General features: G+C 33.8%; 2 protein-coding genes across 2 annotated transcripts; both read right to left on the reverse strand.

The window, feature by feature from the left end:
- Positions 1 to 914: 914 nt before the first annotated feature.
- On the reverse strand, positions 915 to 12895 carry LOC148283096 (hepatocyte growth factor-regulated tyrosine kinase substrate-like). The gene is made up of 10 exons (XM_088224024.1): positions 12762 to 12895; positions 8760 to 8875; positions 8163 to 8283; positions 7950 to 8075; positions 6865 to 7024; positions 6253 to 6401; positions 3627 to 3769; positions 3417 to 3543; positions 3139 to 3336; positions 915 to 3053 (listed from the first exon to the last, which is right to left on the reverse strand). Exons 2-10 carry the CDS (start codon positions 8858 to 8860, stop codon positions 1926 to 1928), a joined length of 2253 nt encoding a protein of 750 aa, XP_088080150.1. The 5' UTR covers positions 8861 to 8875; positions 12762 to 12895; the 3' UTR covers positions 915 to 1925.
- On the reverse strand, positions 12793 to 15290 carry LOC148283097 (hepatocyte growth factor-regulated tyrosine kinase substrate-like). Its single transcript, XM_088224025.1, has 4 exons — positions 15163 to 15290; positions 14966 to 15050; positions 14663 to 14766; positions 12793 to 12895 (listed from the first exon to the last, which is right to left on the reverse strand). The coding sequence occupies exons 1-4, from the start codon at positions 15197 to 15199 to the stop codon at positions 12810 to 12812; spliced, it is 312 nt and encodes a 103-aa protein (XP_088080151.1). The 5' UTR covers positions 15200 to 15290; the 3' UTR covers positions 12793 to 12809.
- Positions 15291 to 16560: the final 1270 nt, after the last annotated feature.

A 16560-nucleotide genomic window follows, 5' to 3' on the forward strand; every position in this document is an offset into this window, starting at 1 on the left:
GTATTGAATCCTAATTGCTATTTTAACAATAGATAAGAAATAAAGCACTTAGTGAAAGGTTCGGATAAATATTTGATTAATTTTAACAGCACTAATCAAAATGCAAGTTTTTCAGAAATGGCTTACATAAACTAAAAGGTAATTATCAAAGTTTATTATGATTTTGAAAATTCTCAAACAAAATAATTCACTAGGAAGGCATATTATTTTGTATTGAAATATCGCCATATTATTTCCCACTAGAAATAAAGATTGGGTTTATGATGCATAGTGAAATACTTGCTTATTTTACAGAATAAAAAGTTTTATCATTAATATTTTGAACGCATATTCAAAGCTCTTATTATTCTAAATTTTAATTTTATATTGAAATATGTATATTTCTGTTTTATTCTCAATTCATTTTTTACATTGAAAAGTTGGATAAGAACAATATTTATAAAATAGTTTTTCAGTGGGTTTTTTTGGTTTCGAATAAATTCTTTCTCCATCAAAAATATATTATTATATCCTGTTAAGACTTAAGCTTGAGGAGATACCCATGATCTAAGAAAAATATTGCAATTGAGTTCATAACACATTTAAAAAATCTAGAGACTACTAATGAGAAGTCCGATTGGTAGAGCAGTTAAGTTTTAAATTAAGAAGTGTACGCTATATATTTTTTTAAGGATAAAAATAGTTATATTAAAAAGAAAAAGAAAATATTTCTCTGAGGTATGGGCATGGTCGGGGTCTAAAACAGTTTTGGTAGTTTCAATGTTTACATAGAATTTTCAAAATTTCTGATGATAATTCTTCAAATCAAATGAGAAAACAAATCTTAATATATTGAAAATCTGTTCTTTATTTATAAAAAAAACTTAAAAATAAAAGATGAAGGCAATCTCACCCACACAATAAAAGAAAAACAATTCAGATGCAAAATTCTATTTATTTGACAAGCAATACATAGGTACAATATTCATTTCTAAGATATTAATTTAAAAAAATAATTACAGAAAATACAAAATAAATGTGTTTTATATGTAAAAAAAAATAGCAATAAACATACTATTAAGAGTAACAAAAATATATTAAATAATGTAGTGTTAAATCAATGTAATGAAACCATTATTGTATAACAGTTTTAGATACATACTCGGCGGTCATTTTGGTGTGAAAATTCAATTTTCATAGGTGTAAAACTAATTCGTTATCAGTATTTTGAGTAAGGCTTCACTTTTTTAATTTAATATTTAAAATACAACATTTATACTATCCATTGTAAAACTGTCTGTAGAAAAAAATAGCTGTTGTACAAGAAATGGATAAATCTGTTCTGATGTTTATCAAATTGAAATAATTAATGATATTATATAGATTGTTGTCATAACCAATTCTATGTATAGGTACAAAAAAAAGGCAGGAATTTTTTTGCTGAAAATTATATTCTTTTTTACAAATTTACGGTTTTAGAAAAAATACTATAAATGAAGAGATTTAAAAAAAAATAATCATCGACACAACTGACTTTGAAATTTTTGTTAAATATATCTACATATTTATTTTACAGAATTAATTTTTGTTGACGTAAAAACAATGCCTCAAATTTGGTAATTAAAAAAATAAAAGAATAAAACTAACTAAGCCAAGTGAAGCTAAACACGATTCATTACATTACAATAATCGTAGATAGCTAAAATGAAACAAAAAGTTTATAAGATTATTCTAATATATGAGAATATGTAATAATATATATAAATGGTGGAGAGCAAATAAATAAGTTTGGAAATTAAAATGGAACGTTATCAGTTCTGACAAATGTTTATAGTATTATCTCATTTATCTATTTAATTGTGCACATATCTCATTTATTGCTCATTACGATCATTGATCATTAACAGGGGCTGTTTTAGCCGTAAGATATTGTGCTAATAAAGGCTTTAGTCAAAGCTGATAAGTTCAGCCGTTGTATTTTCTTGAATCACCGGCTTTTGTTGTAGAGGAGACCCTTGAGAGTTTTGGGGACCTACCATAGATAAAGAAGGAGGCGCTTGGCCACCGACATTGTTGTTGGCTGGTGTCGAAGTGGGGGATAAATTACCTACCTTTGTTTCCCCGCCTGCATTGTTGGGCATTTGGCTGCCTTGTGTCATGGGAGGTTGGTGTTGGGCTTGATTCATCCCTTGTGGATGTCCCATCATTTGGTTTGGCCCCATGTGCGGCATGGGTTGTTGTTGGTGTACAGGTGGCATGCTTTGATTCAAAGATTGTCCCATTTGATTGTTTATTTGTTGAGGCACTTGTCCCATCTGCGGTACTTGTCCCGGAGACGCAAAGTTTTGGGGTCTAGGTTGGCCCATTTGCTGACCCATCTGGGGAGGGATCTGGCCCATTTGATGGTGAGGTTGATTGAGGTTCAACTGGGGAACTTGACCATGTTGAGGAGGCATCTGGCCGTGCTGAGGGAGTTGCTGTTGATTCATTTGAGGTTGTTGGGGCATTTGCGCAGCCTGCGGACCCATCTGTCCCAGTTGCATCTGCTGCGTTCCTGGCAGTGGAATTTGTGATCCCTGACTTCCTTGCATTCCCATTTGGTTTTGTTGATTTATTTGTGATTGTTGATGAGGTATATGGGGTCCTTGAGGTCCATGTTGAGATATCGGTAAACCCATTTGGGGGCCTTGAGGCATAGAGGGAATAGGCTGTCCTAGCATGGGGTTGGGAGGAGGCATGCCCCCCATCGGTTGGCCTTGCGGTCCCATGGGTTGCTGGTTCATGGACATGTTTAGGGAGGGAAGATTACCTAACTGCTGTCCCTGGAGTGCGTGTTGGGGCATTCCTTGTGGGGTGGGCTGGCGTAACATGCCGGGTTGGTCGGGGCCCATCTGGGGGCGATGCATCGGAGGCATCATGGGGTACCCCTGGCCATACGGAGGAGGTTGATAGGGTTGTTGAGCATTGTGGAACTGGTGTACCGGACTACCCTGTATGTAGTATGCCCCCGAGCCTCCCATCATGTACTGATGCTTTTGTTGTTCTTGCCGCATCTGCATTTCTCTCTCTTGTTCCTAGAATAAGAAGAACAAAATATAATAATCTCAGTTAACAGCAATAATATCAATAAACATATTTAATGAATAAAATATGAAGTACCTGAACACGCTGAAGAGCTAACTGCCTCTGGTATTGCAGGTACTCCTGTTTCTTCTTTCGCATAATGTCTAATTTTTGAGCCATCTGCTGCTGCCTCTGCCTTTCAGCTTGCTCAGCAGCTCGTCGCATACGTTCCGCATGCTCTTCTCTGAGCACATCCAGAGCAGCCCGGGAGTCCTTAACCTGGGTCAATTTATCCTGAAAAAATATAAATACATAAGCAATATGCCTACATAAACACATACGATGTTCTAAGAATTCAATACAAATTGACAAACCTGTAAGCCTTCGTAATGTACTCTACTGTCATCTTGTTGCTGAATATAGCGCAATAGACGAGAATGCATTGTAGTAATATTCATGAAAAGGGTTTGAACTGAGCTGTCATTTGCAATGGAGCGCCCTCTGAAAAATATATTTATTTTAGATTTTTTCACAATTAAATTGAAATAGTATAAACATATAAATTAATTAATACATAAACTGACCTCGATGAGTTGCTCTTCATTCTATTTACAAATATCTCCACTTGACTTTTAAGAGCTGTTATAAACTCTTCCATTTCTGGATCAGTAGATCCATTCTCCAATTTTATGGAAGCAATTTTGGTAGCCAACATATCATTTAGGCCCTAAAAAAAACAAGATTTTCTTCAATTACAAATCTCTAGATCTTCTTTAGTACACTGCGTGTTTAGATTGCTGCGGGAATAACCAACAGCAGTAATAAATTATTACACATAAAAAACAAAACCGTTAACAAATAAGCCAATTACAGGTTTTCACAAGTAGCACCACAGTGGGACAATAATAATATCCTCCAACATATGACAATTTTTTTTATAAAATAATAATTCATTTACTTAATAGTAAAGACATATTACACAGAAAGCAAACGCTGCATGTTGTTATATTATTTACAAATAAATATGTTATATGATTTCATAAATACTTAGATAAAACAAGAGGGCCTTACTCATAAACTTAATAGCACAAAGTTACAATTAAGTATAGTGGTATAATTTGGATAGGAATACCATCCTTATTGTAGTGTTAGAATAAGGATAGTATTCCTATCCGAATTATACCACTATACTTACGCGTAACTTTACGCCGAGTTTATGAGTAAGGCCCGAGGAGTGTGAATAATTATTATTGAAGCGGTGTTTTATGTACGTATTGTCTTTTTTTTGCTGCTTTATTTTCTAGATTATGTTTGTGACTTTGTCTAACAATATCGATTCTTTTAAATTTATTTCTACAGAGAGAAAATATTTTTGAGAAGGGAATATGGAAGTCTAGGCATTTACAGGGCTTATGACCTGTCATTGGCTGGTTTAAAATGTTTTCCCTCTCTGTTGAAATAAATTTAAATATGAACTAGGGAGGAAATCCAGCCAGTCTGCAAGCATTTGGACATAATCAAACATTGTCGATTCTTTTATTTTATATTTTTAAAACGGAGTGTTATTCTTGAAAATCTAATATCATCATAATATATATTATACTATCATATTGCAATACTGCGTAACCTGTTTTTTTTAATGAAAATGTTTTACTGCAATCAATATTCATCTTAAGGTACCACAGAGACAAACGCGTTATACACAACTTTTCCACATACCTAAATGCAGAACAAATTCGTCAAAAAACGCTACGATTAACCGTATTATGGATACGTATAACAGGAAATTTAACGAAATAGATATATTTACCAAAAATATTAAATTTATCAAAACTGCCATAGGTAATAAATTGTCTTTGTCCGCATCCTCCTCTCCGTTGCTCTCTATCCCTGAACATATATAAGTTTTATAGTGAGAAGATCTTTTAATATAAGTATGTATCCCCGTACTGCAGGCCAACTGTTTGTGACACCTGATTTTTATAATCCGAATCATTTCTATTAAACTTATATGTTATTCTTATTTATATATTATGTAGGTGCATATAATATGCATTTGTGTGTTCGTTTTGAATCAACGTTCGCGTATTGTCAATCCTTATTTTATTGTTGTCATTATTTCGTATTTACTGCATTTTGTGATTACCTACTGTATTGTATAGGACTCGTCGCACATTATTCATTCGATGTGTATCACTTAAATTTAAAAAATAAAATGCTTTTTTTTTCTTCAGAATACGGTTTTGAAATTTAACATACTGAAAAAAAAAAAAAAAACAATTTATATCATTTCGTCATTTGAATTTTAACAAAAAGGTTTCTAACTTTTTACTAAGCTCTTTATTGTACCATTTTTAATACAATTTACAAGTTTTAAGCAAATATATTATTTTCATACTTACGCACCCATACAAACGCACCCTTCCCTCTTTCATTCCCACACGCACATGTATCCTCTCCCTCATTCATTCACGCATACACACATTCACATACACATGAATACAAACGTCACACAAATAAAATTACTAAACTTCTTTTCTTATATATTATGTGTCATTATATTTACAGTGGATTTTTTTAATTGGCTTTAGTATTGTTAAGATTTTTCTAATTATTTTGTTTATGTAATAGCTGTAAAAATCCCAAATAAAATGAAATAAATAAATAAATATATGCTATAGGAACTAATACCCGTATGCAGAGACAAAACTTAAGGTGAGGAAAGTACATTCTAATCTCAAATGCGGACAATGGCCTGAAGGTGAAGACAATAGAACGTACTTTCCTCACCTTAAGTTTTGTCTCTGCATACGGGTATAAGAGTCGTTAGTTTTAAATTATTGATAATTTTACTCAAAATAATGATAGTTTTTATAACAAACTAGACGTAGTTTTGGTTGATTTAAATGGTAAGTTCGTATCGTAATCGTAAGAAAGGTTTTTAGGTTCCTGTGCTATTGATAGTTACGCAGTATTGCAGTATCATCGACGATATGTTATTATTTATTTTAATTTACTATTTTATGTTAATTTTTATGGCTTACACAGGCACAGCCTAAAAAAACATGATAAGTTCATAAATATACAATGTAAAATGTAACTTAATTGTTAGATACTGAACGTATTATTTTTTTCTTTTTTCTTTCTACCAAATGACACAGTTTATTACAAGCCAATCCACGTGATGACTAGTGTGTGGCTTAGTATTACCGTGGAAACAGGTGGATGGGGTCCGGGTGACGGGGTGGGGGCCGAGGGGGGCTCCTGGAGGGAGGAGGGAGGCTGCACACGCTGCTCCCAGTACGTCCTGTCCAGGTAACGAGACAACTCCGCCGGTGGTGCCGACCCCGGTGGGCTGCCTGTAATACATAGTATGAAACATTAAAAATCTTTTTTTTTGCTGTTACAAGTTTCGATGAGTTGAATTGCCAATGAACGGAATTAGAAATTTGCATGTATGAATGTACAGTGCATTTGAATGTTTTACAAGTCTATATTGATATGTTGGTGCCTGTCGGTGAACCAAGTAAACTTACAAACTTCGTTTGTGTTGTGCACACATACATAAATAAGATAAGGTTTATTAAAGATTTGCATGGACTATAATTTGGATTTTTTAAATAAATGGCCGTGTTTTCGTTCACATTATTGACCCTCCTACTGCTGCAACCAAACATTTCTCAAGCCTGGGTGTTCTTGTAATTAGGCCTCCTGGCCTGTTGTGGTGCAAAAAAAAAACATATATTGTGGGAATCTTGGAGAAATTAAACTTATTATTCTGTCAAATAAATGCATACTAATCACTGTAAAAAACGTATTTACTGTGAGATTGTAGTTGAGGAGTTGGTGATACCGACTGCGCAGTGGGAGGAGGTGCCCTCTGCCTCTCTTTCTCCTTCTGTTCAGCTTCCGACTGACTCAACGCAAGGGCCAACTGAAGTTCCTCTTCCTCTTGCAACTCTGCAGCGGTCTTTTGCGCAGGCTACAATAGAAAAAAAGGTTTGATTATTTTTTAGATAACTTGTTTATTCTTCTTCGATGACGCTACAGTCCAAATCGAGCATCGGCCTCCTTCAACTTTTGCCTCTAACTCCACCTCTCTTCAGCCGCCGTTTTCCAATTTGCAACTTGTAGAAGTTGCAGCATCTTATTTTACGTCGTCCTCCCGCCTCAGCCTAGGTCTTCCAATCCTTCATTTACCCCCTCCAGCCCATCTCAACCTGAGCAGTCTTACACGTGTTGAGATACTAGGGCTGTCATAAATGATGTACAATTCAATTCATCTTATGTGCCAGTCTTATACATCATGGTACAACAGATTCAGCAAAGAAATATGTCCAGTGCTTCAGCGAATATGTGTTTATATTCATAAAAATGATTGTCAGAATATATACAGCACTGTAAGATCTAAGATACTGGACACTTAACAAAAAACATCCATTTGTAGAACAGAAGAAACAACGTTGGAGGCACAAATGAAGATTTATAACATTATTAAACAGCTTGTAAAACTTATACAATTTCTGCTAGCATTGCTTCTGATGATGTCAGCATGTCAACAGTGCTATCTTGTAGTCCATCACTGGTTGGGAGGAGTAGTCGTCTTGTGTGTATCTAAGTGTGCTTAATGATGCTTATGCTTCCAATTTTAGGAAAAATGATGCACTGCACATATGTCATCGAACAATGGTCAATGCACCCACACATTAAATGAGAAAAAGCGTGTCATAATGCAATTAAAAAGTTACTTACACAATTAAAAAGAGAACTGATGAATTTTCTTATATTTCACATTACTTACAGGTTTGTAATCGCTGCCTGTCTTATATTTTGCATGATACATTAAATTGTGTAAAATTAGTTGTTTTGTTTCAATATTAACCGTGTTACAATTCATAAACACTGGCCTGTGGTTGTGTAGCTAGAGCACTGCTAGCGTAATCTGCTGGAAGGTCTGTAGCATCGGACTTGGCTGGAGTCCCAGGGCCTGGTGGGCGACTCACTTGATCGTAACAGGCATCGCAAACTCGAACCTACAACATACAATGGTTATCTCAAATTGACAGCCCCCAGTAATTCAGCGATCGAGACACTGGATTCTCAACACAGATAAAACATACCTCTTTCTCTATTCCAAACTTAGGAAGAGTTGTAGTTTTAGCACTGCACTGCTGACAGAAGACCTGACCACAAGCCCGGCAGTGGTGCTTCCTCTGCATGAGTGAGAAGAGAACACGGCACCTAAAAATATTGAATCATAAGTTGTAAATACATAAGAAGTACTTTGAATTTATTAGCAAAAAAATAAAAATATTAAATGAACTGTTTAATCAACTCTCAACAAAAATACATACCAACATAATAGAAATCATAATAAATTACCTTGTTTAAAAATAAAATCTATGACAATAGGGGAGAGGAAGTGTGGAAAACGAGTGCGGGTGTGGGGTAGTAAAGGGGTTGGGTTGTAGTAAGTGAATGATAGAAAAGAGTTAGGGGGGAAAGGGACGTAGGTAGATATTCTAACAACAATATTTTTAGGTGGTTTTTACTTTATTTTTAATTACTTCCATGTAAAATGGTTTCCTTGCGCTATATAACTTAAAAGTTTGAAGACTGGAAATAGGTGAGATTATTCTCACGACATCTATCGACCATATTCAAAAGTTCCTATGACAATATTCATTAATTAAAACAAGCGAGAGTAAGAAAATTACCTGTGACAAACGTCACCATCAGACCACTCAGGAGCACTATCGGCGGAGAACATAGCATCAGATTCCTTCAGTACGGGAAATTTGTATCCTTCAGCTTTCATAATATTTACAGTGTCCTGGTAAAGATAATTCCAATTTTTAAAAATTCACATAATAAACAACGAACCAACGTTTTATTTAGATAAAATATTTTTCAGGTTTTTTGCTTGCTGGAAGTGTGATTTCCACATGTGCATTTTTCCCACCATTTATCTAATTGAAGATTGTTAATAAAATTTAATGTAAATTTAAAAGAGAAACTAATTTTCAGGGTGATATTTTTATCACTGAAATAATATTCATTTTGTTAAACTGCATTACTAAATTATTTTTCAATTCATAAAAATTCAAACACATAATACATGTGATCATAAAAACTACAATAATTAAAGATTTATTTATAAAAATTAACATACAATTCGATTGGATTTCTGGCACAAGTTGGTGACAAGCATTTTACTAGTTGTGAGATATTGCACTTTCAAAGTCAAAAGCATATCTCTCAACCATTTTAATAACTCCACAAGTTAAATACAGTGAAAAATCTATCTATTGTTTTTAAAGGGATTTATTGAAATGAATGAACTATGAATGCGGGAAAACAATGATTGGGTAAAGATACTGCTCTCCCAATCCACATTATGATTAGTAGGTTAAAATTCTAAAAAGGATACAAGTTTCAGACGGAAATAAAAGTATTTCAATTGAAATATAAAATTAGTAAGCTGAACAGAAACAAAAAAAAAATGTAAATGCCTTGGAAATAATCTTTCGTCGACATTTATTTTTCGGCTGTTTTATTTCCATGAGTCAACAGTATATTTTCAGCTTTGACATTTTTTTTGGTATCAGTTATTGAATGTGCATAGTAAAAAGTTTTAAACCTTCCAAAAATTGTGCATGCTTTTGAAGATGAAAGGAAGTGGACCCTCTTCATCGTCACTGACAGCAGTGACAAACTGCGACTCTATCGAATGTTCCACGCAGTGCCGTCAAACATTTAGACAAAACATAAAAATAATTTATTTCAAACGGCTAATGAGGTAAAATTGTTGAGAGAGAAATGATTGATGTGATATATTTTTTGTATTTTGTTTGGAATTAATTTAGAGTTAGAAGAAATAAACGACCCCTCCAGGAAAACGATTATTTGAGGAACGACAGATAGAAGTTTCACTGCATTATAATGAACTTTTTTTGTATTTATAAAATACGCAATATTTTTATTTGGTTTTCAAACAAATACTATTTGATGCGAGTTATGAATAAGTCTCTTTTAAAAAAAATCTGTAGTTACCAACTTGTGTCAATCCGATTTATTAGTAGATGATCATTAAAATTACCCTCATGAATGTTCCCGTCATATTTAAATCACAATAAAGAAGTTTTAACAAGTTGTAGTGACACTTTTTAGAAAATTGGGGTAGAACTAATGGTCGCAAGCTGCCTCAAAAGGTATGATGTTTGGAATAATTCAATTACTGTGGAAAATCAATAATAAAACCTCAGCTCTATACTGAAACAGTCAGTTGAAGCCATAGAAGTTTGAAAGAAACTGAAGATACAGTAATGTGGTAGTGTCTTTGGGGCTTCAAATATATTATAAGGCAGAATAAAATAGCATGCAAATGTATTATTTTTGAGTTGTCTTAAAATAGAAAACATATACCGAATAAAAGATGTAAATTAAATATGTACAGAGCAAAAAGACATCAAATTATTAGGTCATTCAAGAAAATAATAATGATAGGAGCAATTTAATCTATGGAATGACTAAAAATCAACAATGTGGTATTATAATCATTTTATTTTTATGCTTGTTGATGAATTTTATGAAGCTGTTAGGAATATGTTTAAATTTCAATACAAGTTTGTTTTCACAAACAAAAAGAACATGCTTTTTAAAATTATGTAAGTATTGCAGTTAGCTAATTTTTGTACTGAGGATTGGATTATGTAGGTACACTTTTAATCATTATTAATTTAGTGGTGATCTTTGAAAAGTTATGCTGAATTTGTAAAAACAAAGAATGGATGAACAATAAAGTCCTGACATTACACAGGTAACTCCTAGTTAGCCAGGACCAGAAACGAACCATATTTGCAAACAAAATTGTATGTAATTAATAAATAAAAGTATATATTATGAAATAAATATAAATTAAAGATGAGTGATGGTTACTCAATTTTAATTTAAGCATCTTTTGTGTTGAAATAGTTTAAGTACTAGATACAATAATATGTAATTATTTTACAAAAAAAAGCATCCCTTAACTTATTTTGTTGGCATTGAAATTTAAAATTGTAAAATAAATAGTATGTTTTTTAAAAATCATTAGGTCTAACAAATAGAAATAATGTTTAAATCTAAAAAAAAGAGTAACTTTTTAATTAATGGATTATGTATGACATTCTTTTAGTGAGTACTATTTACATAAGTTTTTCCATTAAATTTTAAACATTAAGAGAGGATCTGATGTCTCGCAGAATACCTGTTCACACCGCTTGGGTTTAAACTGTGTAACTTAGTATTCTTACGCTATACCCTGCGTGCATAATCTATAAGTGTGAAAGGAATGCAAATTATGAATTGAATCATAAGCTTAAACATTAATATTAACACATTGTAGTCGGGCGCTTCGAACAATAGACTCTAGCCTATAGCGGGTGTTTTTCGCGATTAGCGCAAAAATATATCGCTTTCTTAAAATTGACACAATTTCTAAACCAAATAATATTTTCGATCGAAATTTTCAAAGAAACCATATTTGACATTTGATCATCAAAAATAAATAAATTTAGGTAAAAAGTGGTCAATAATTGGTTTTACTTTGCATAATCGGTCGGAACTATCTATGATTTCTTCATTGTTAGAAAAATGCCACGCTTTCCATATCTGCCGAAACCGGTCTCTGGACATCGTTTTAGCAAAATAAGGAGTTTCGGTTGTTGGTTCAGTAGACCAGTACTCGTCCCTTATATCCTTTCGAACTTGTCCCATCAAAATAATCAGCCCCAAAAACTTTTTCATTTCTTTCAAAGTAATATTTTTCCACTTTCCCGATTTTTTATATAATTTGTAATTATGTGAGTTTTGGTGGTAATATCTATTAGATTCGTTTATAAAATATTCAAACAAATCATCACCGATAAATAACTCTATCGCATCACTTACAGTTTGAGGACAATGGACATTTGAATTCAAACCGCGGCGGCCTAAAAACGATTCCAGAACTGGAGGATTATCAAACGATGACCACTCGTCCACATCCTCATCTGAGCTCGTCTCCGAATCAGAATCACTTTCAATAGTGCGACGGTGAAACGTTCTAGGTCTTGGTATTTGTTCATCATCACTCGGTTCTTTGTCTGACAACTCTTCAATGTCATCATTCCATGAACAATTAGATAAATTGTCGGCATACACTTCATCGTCACTATCATTGGCTTGTAAAGACATTTTTGTAGGGGTAACGTCCTATACAATGCTAATATATTCAAATAAGGAAATACCAAACAGTAAACAAAACAGTGCGAGCGGTATGAAAAATAGTCCAATACGTGAAATGACTCAAACTAAACTGGAGATTGAGATCGCATAAAACTCTAGATTTCTGGCGACGCCTTTACAAGTGGCACACTAGCCAATCCTAGTGTGCCACTTGTAAAGGCGTCGCCAGAAATCTAGAGTTTTATTGCGATCTCAATCTCCAGTTTAGTTTGAGTCATTTCACGTATTGGACTATTTTTCATACCGCTCGCACTGTTTTGTTTACTGTTTGGTATTTCCTTATTTGAATATATTTGCATTGTATAGGACGTTACCCCTACAAAAATGGTCTTACAAGCCAATGTAGTGACGATGAAGTGTATGCCGACAATTTATCTAATTGTTCATGCAATTAGTTGAGGACAAAGAGGAATAATGATGATGAACAAATACCAAGACCTAGAACGTTTCACCTGTCGCCACTATTGAAAGCATCTTGCTTGATTCTAAAGTTTTGACTCTCACGAGCTCAGCTGGGATGATTTCACCAGTTCTCGAAACATTTCACAATTTGTCTTGCTAGTAATCTCATCGTGGACGCCGGATCCTGTATTTCAAGGCATTCAATTTATTTAAATAAGCATACAGAGAAGTCGTCAAACCACACCAGTAAATGCACATGTTTTTTCAAGCCTGCAATTTTTTTTAACGTTTAAAATCCGGCGGGTTAAAATATAACATGCCCTGCGGTGGTAGGCCGGTCCATTTAAACACAGTACGAAAAATCGGGTTTTAAGTGATTCAGTTTATAATATTATCGAGAGTTATAGCACGAAGTAGCTTAAGCTTTTTTTATCAGAAAAATGGAACTTCTGTATAAAATACAAAAAATATGTGCTTAGACATATCATTTGTGACAATCTAGTTGTAGTATGTTACTACAGTAGAATTTCGTTTATGCGAACTCCAGTCATCCAGATTGCCAAATACCCAGATCGCTATCAGGAAATAAAAAATAAAGGAGATGCGAATGCGGGACCTCGCGCTCGTAAACAAGTTTCTTCGTCAACGCAATTAACTTTGCTGGACATGTTTAAGTAAATATGATTGTAATTCGTTGTATTATTTCAAAAGCAATAAAAAAGTGAACTTAGAGTAAATTTTGCACATTCTTTCAAAACGGTGCCTTAATTTGATGGTTAAATCAATAATCCTGATTTCTGCATATCCGGATAATGTCTGGTACTTATCAATCCGGATAATTAGAGTTTTACTGTATTTATTAACATGTTCGCGGACACTTTTTTCTCATAGGTTTTTTCTCATCTCTATGGACACATTGTGACATTAGAGCACTTGGCCTGACGAACTGGAGAAGAGCTGCAGGGTGCAGGGAGGAATGGAGACAGATTCTGGAGGAGGCCAGGGCCTACAACGGGCTGTAGCGCCACTGATGATGATGATGGATAAATCATAATTTACTTTTTTTTTTAATATTTCACTTTCGATTGAATTGTAGTTGATTTTTAGTAAATCTTATTTCAACAATGTTTGAGTATGTCCAAATGCTTGCAGACTGGCTGGATTTCAGTGTGTAAAGTGGCCACTTAAACCAGCCAATGACAGGTCATAAGCCCTGTAAATGCCTAGACTTACATATTCCCTTCTCAAACATGTTTTCCCTCTCTGTTGAAATAAATTTAAATCTTATCTAACAATACTGCGACACATTTGTTGCCGATTGTTTTTTATAAGGACTCCTCCTCCTACCATATCATTACTTAAGTTTTATAAAGGCTGTAGCCATCTTTTTACTACCAATGTGTATTGGATACAGCTACAGGCTACAGCCGTCATTTCCTAAAAGAGAGACATAATTTTGATAGTTGATAAGTAGACATCTGCCAAAATTTAAACTGTTAGTTGTGTTATTTTTGCTCAAACCAGTTAACCATTTATTTATATAGAGTCATGGGCGCTACAGGGGCATTTTTAGCAAGTTGCAAATATGTATGACCAGTTATATAATCACTAATTTCAGAAATATCATATTTTCTTTTGTTTTATAACAATCGAGGTAAGTTTTTTAATAAAAGGTTAAGAAGAATTTTTATGTTCTACTGCATAATATTTAGCAGCAAGGGTCTACAATCTGTAGACAACCCCTCTGGACATTTATTTAGATCCCGCAGTAGTTAAAGCAAAGCCTTCTGGTGCTATAGGAAATTATTTAAAAGCGACGGCTATAGCTGGCATAACCGCAAATGTGTATTCAGATAGATTCAGTTTTTATACTCTAAATAAATCAAATAAAAGGCTATAATTCATAACTTGAAAAATAAATCAACGAAGCAAAAACAAAATAAATACAAACCACAATTTTTAACAATGCTCTCCAGCACAAGAAGTGCAAACATAGCTTGGTGAGGATTTGGAGAACTCAACTTCTTTTTAATGGCAGCCACAGCATATTTTGGGCTGGAATCCAACAATTGATTAATCAATGAAAATATTTAGTTACTAGATTTAAGAATCAGCTGAAACATATTTATTTTACGGTTGCTAAAACATTGATATGAACGACGATGAATCATCAATGACAAATTTTGTTTGTGTGGTATTAAACAATCGGAAATATTTTTATCGTGACTTTAGACATTACGAAGTTTTATTTTACCTGCAGTCATTTTGCCGTATCAAATCACAAATCTGAATAATGGCTGGCCAGTCTGGATCAAGGCGTAAATTACTAGTCGCCTTGTCTGGAATTTCATATCATGTTAGTATTGCACCACTGGTAATATAATTTTCAAGTTTTTGAAAACAAGAGTGTTAACCATCTAGTTCTCTAAATACATAATCAATTTCACTTACCCAATAATTTGTCAAAGTTTGTAGCTGTACGAAACATTTTTTATCACTCAGTAAATCCAGTCTGACAGCAAACTGACAGGAAAAAGTAAAATAAAGACAAAAATTCAACACAATGATGTTGCCAGGGCAGAAAAATATTTTCTGTTATTATGTTGGCGCCATGTTGGATGCATGATGCATAATTGTAAAGGGTATTATACACGGTACAGAAAATACCATATGTATTCCGATGGGGTTAGTTCCAAGGGGATGCCCAATAGAGGAGAGATGCCCAATCGAAATATTTACACTTTTTACTACTAGAGTGTAGTATGTTTTATGGTCAGTCCGAATGCTGTTAACGTATCTGCCCCACGAAGAAGACATTTGTAGTAAATTAACATAAAAAAGTGTGTAATTCATATTTTGTTATTTGGTCGAAATTATTAAAGAGGAATTTCTGCCGCAACATACTATGTTCCATATTTTAGGTCTAGGTTATTTTGGCTACACACTTAGTTTCAATATCCAAAAATGAGATGTTATTGTTGACTTGTATCGAAAATTATTTGGTGGGGCATCTTTCTTGTACATTTAAAGAGAGATGCACAACTTTTTTCTGTATGAGTTGGCCATACAATTTGATACTACAATATTGAATTCGTAGTTTTTAAATGTATGTAAGTCTCATATTACATATTTTTTGTTTTAGATCTCTAACTAGTATGTCGGCCTCGTGGTGTAGTGGTCAGTGCAAGAGGTCTCGGGTTCGATTCCCCACATGCAATATTTATTCAAAAAGGTGTTTTTACACAATAATATTTCATAGTCCCTGGACTGGCACCTGAAGCGTAAGACTGATCATCTTCACCATAAAAAATATCAAGATACGCTGCGATTTGTGTGCCAATACAGGGCCCTATTAGGCGTAGAAAGAGAATGATGATGATGAACCAGTATGTACGTGTTTCGAACAAGTACGAGTAATGGAGCCAAATGTAGAAAAATTGAGGATTGGTTACAGTGCATCACTTGTAAGCATCGGGAGCACGAAAACTGTTCTAAATCAATCAGAAATGTTACCCATGTGGCATCAAGATCTATTGCGATAAAGGAAACAGTAATTTCAGCAACGTGACTAAAGGTAAACAGAATGGAATAAGCAAAGGTAAAGAAAACGCGTCCTATGTTGTAATTTTAGCGTAACTAGCATAGCCTTGGCCATCTCACCTCTAATACTACAGAAGAGTTGGCCACCCCAGTGTTTTAGACGATGGTTTTTTTAGTTTCTTAACATATTCAAAAAGAAATCATTTTATAAAAATAAAAAAAATAATGAATCAGTTAGAAATTAATTCGCTGTTTTATTTGTTATGGTGCAGAACGTATTATATTCCAAAAAACCATAGCCGTCTCTCC

The sequence above is a fragment of the Micrasema longulum genome, unplaced genomic scaffold, assembly GCF_059751315.1.
Source record: "Micrasema longulum isolate JH-2025_06_02 unplaced genomic scaffold, ASM5975131v1 h1tg000261l, whole genome shotgun sequence".
Lineage (NCBI taxonomy): Eukaryota > Metazoa > Arthropoda > Insecta > Trichoptera > Brachycentridae > Micrasema > Micrasema longulum.